The sequence below is a fragment of the Emiliania huxleyi genome, assembly GCF_000372725.1.
Source record: "Emiliania huxleyi CCMP1516 chromosome Unknown EMIHUscaffold_1373, whole genome shotgun sequence".
NCBI lineage: Eukaryota > Haptophyta > Isochrysidales > Noelaerhabdaceae > Emiliania > Emiliania huxleyi.
Genome location: NW_005201219.1, coordinates 1 through 3,026, shown reverse-complemented (window position 1 = coordinate 3,026; position 3,026 = coordinate 1). Strand labels below are relative to the sequence as shown.

At 64.0% G+C, this 3,026-nt stretch overlaps 1 protein-coding gene across 1 annotated transcript in view; it reads right to left on the bottom strand.

Moving 5' to 3' along the window:
* Positions 1 to 946, bottom strand: part of EMIHUDRAFT_252526 (hypothetical protein) — a gene marked incomplete at both ends in the record, with an annotated part of 1,401 nt that extends 455 nt beyond the window's left edge. The window contains 2 exons of the mRNA XM_005788185.1: positions 252 to 530; positions 731 to 946. Coding sequence (XP_005788242.1) covers positions 252 to 530; positions 731 to 946 — 495 coding nt within the window. The remainder of the gene's footprint in view (positions 1 to 251; positions 531 to 730) is intronic.
* Positions 947 to 3,026: the final 2,080 nt, after the last annotated feature.

The window sequence follows — 3,026 nt, the reverse complement described above, 5'->3', positions numbered from 1 at the left end:
TGCACCTGCGGACGGGTCGGGTGGCTGGGTCGGTGTGGCCGGGTCGGGGTGGCCGGGCGTTGCTGCGGGCGGGCGTCGTGGGTGGGTCCGGTGGCCCTAGGGTGTGTGGTGGGTGTAAGCCCGGTGTGCCAGAGGCGGACTGGGGTGCTGTCCTCCAGCGCGACAACGCGTGTGGCGTGAGGACAGCGGCTCGGAAGCTGGTCTCTCGACAGGTCTCGGAGTGCTGCGTGAGTAGTCTGTGCGAATGCCACCTCCTCATCCATCATCCGCTCCGCCTCGAGCAGCTGCTCCCAGATCCCAAAGGGAAGCAAGCCGCGGTTGAAGAGGCGCACCATGCGCGGGTGGTCGCGCTCAAGCTGCTCTATCAGCGGTATGTCCGCCATCGCGCGCTTGAGCAGCGCGAGCGGCAGCGTGCGCTTGTCTGGCGGCTTGGACTCGCGCAGCTCGTCATAGTCGTCGATCTCAATGGGGAGCTCGAAGTTGTACTGCTTGTCATCGAGCGCCTCGTAAACCTCCGGATTCTCGAGCACCTGACGCGGGAGCCGCAGACGCCGGTGAGCGCCGGAGAACCGCCGCGCAGGCTCGCAGGAGGCCGTGTCTGCGTGCTCAGCAGAACGCCGCACAAGGCAGAGCAGCAGTGTCTGCGTGCAAGCGGCCCGCCACGATGCGTCGGCAGCGCCTCGCGCGACCGACGCGCTGTGAGGGACAGCGCGGGGCGCGCCAAACGGACTGCTCCTGATGCTGCCAGCAGGCGGCAAGGCGCAGCGAGCGCGCAGCAGAGAGTGGGTCGCGTGCAGGTGCTGAGCGAGGCGTTCTGGGCGCCGGGTGTGCTGCGCGGTGGAGGCCGCTCCTGCTTCTCTTGCCGCTTGTCCACCACTAGGAAGATGTAGCCGGCATAGCAGAGCAATGACGTCGTCAGAAGCAAAACGAGTGTCAGGAACCACATGCGCCGCGCGGCACCGAGAGCGGCGCGCCCACGGCCTACAGCGAGCACAGGGGCAGCCTGTGAGCCCAGCGCGACGTGCAGAGGCTGGTGTTTGCAGCACACGTGGGCTTGCTGCAAGCAGCTGGTTCTCGAACCACGCGCTCCGGAGCGAGCTGGCGTGGGGGCAAGCTGCTCCAGGAACGAGCTGGCGTGGTTGCGAAAAAAAAACGCTGCGAACACAGCACACAGCACACTGGGGAGAGATTTTTATTAACCAACAAGAAATCACGACTCTCACAGTGATTTGGGCTCGGCAGCTTGTTAGCCCTCAGCCGAAGCTGGGGCCGGTCCCGTAGCCGAGAGAGCCCGCGCCGATGAGTTCGACACGGTCGGGGGGGCCTGCGGAGAGAGGCCAGCGAGGTGGCGATCGCTGTACTTCATGGCGCCCTCAAAGTGGGGCTGGCTGACCCGCCAGAGGTCGATACTCTGGGCGCGTGCGAGCTGTCGGTCGGTGGTGATGGTCGGCGGCGGCGCGCGCCGACCAACGCGGCTGCGGTGGGCGTCATGTGGCGGGCGTCGGAATGAGCATTGTGCGCCGAATTTCGGACGTCCGTTCGCGCCTTCGTTGTGATCTGTGATCTGTAAGGGTCCGCCCGCAGGCGCATTTTGTATACCGAGGCGGTGCCCGGTGCCGAACCTGTCGGAACCTTCGTTGTTAATAGCCCAATGGTCCCTTGCGAGCGGTCCTTCTTTTTTTGTCCTTACAAGATCCTGCTCGTGCAGGTGGGGACCCTGTCCTTCTCCCACCCCTCGTTTCGGCGTGTACGTTTTATTTATTTATAGACTTGTGTTGGACCGATCCTAGCGACGTCGTCAGCACAGCCCGCGTGACGCGCAGCCCCCACAAAAAAAGAGGAGTGTGTCCCTCTCAGAGTCAGAGGAACTCACGAACCACATGCCAGCCGCGCGGCACCCGAGAGTGCGGCTGCGGCGCACACCGCACCTACTGAACGACGGGCGGCAGCATCGCCAAAAAGAAACGCAAAAAGCGTCACGGCCGAAGTTCGTTTAATGTACAAGAGTGACGAGAGAGAGGGTTCGCTTCGGCGTGGACACATCAGTCGGCGGTTTCTCTTCCTCTCGCCCTGCCAAGCTACTGATCCTTGCCACCCTCCTCGTCGTCCCCGTCGTCCCCGTCGTCCGTGGGAGGCGCGTTCACGCTTGACTGTCGCGCTTGCTACACACATTGAGGCAAACGGCTGAGGCTTGGGATGGGCGTGGGGGAGGGATTGGACTGCTCTTGGTGATTCGGGGGTTGTTTCTCTGCCAGAGAGGCGTGCCTCTCGACAAGCTTCGCCCATGACTTGCCCGTAGTCTCGGACTCTCGGTGCATCTCTCGACCGGTTTTCAATCTCGGGCCAATCTCGCGAATGGGCGCGCGCCTTGACGAGGAGCATCGCTCGTTGCACGCGCGCCTTCTCGCTCTCCGACAGGACGTCGGTCGGCTTGCGCCCGCGCAGCATCGCCCACACGGCCGTCGCGGCGATCACCACCAAGGTCAGCATAAAGACGACCGCCAGCAGTATATGTTTAGTCCGCACACCCCCCTCGAACCTCGCCTGCCTCACCTCCCTCTCGAGGTGCCTGTAGGCGGTGCCGTGGCATGCCGTGTGGATGTGCCGTGCTCGGCTGTGGACTTGCGAGCCACGAGTCAGCCCGGTGGGAGTGTGTAGCGGGCGAGGGAGTTCGGAACTGTCTCGGGAGCGTCTCGGAAGTGGCATCATCCGCACCCGGACGCGTCTCGGCTGTGGTTGAGCAGCTCTCGACTCCGCCGCACCTGAAAGAGGAACTGTCTCGGATGCGTCTCAGGGGTATCTCAAACAGTGAATGGGTAGCTCCGCTTGGCGCACTTCCATGGTCGCCTCCTTCAGCTGCACGCGCATGGTCCGGATCTGCTCGCGAGCCTCCTCCCGTTCGTGCTCCAGCGCCGCGTAGTGCGCATCGCTCTCGTTGCGCAGCGTTTGCTGCGGATTGGCCGAGAGGGACAAGCGAGCGATCCATGAGGTCCGAGCTCAGGGGTGGGTGCGTGGGCCGTCCAAAA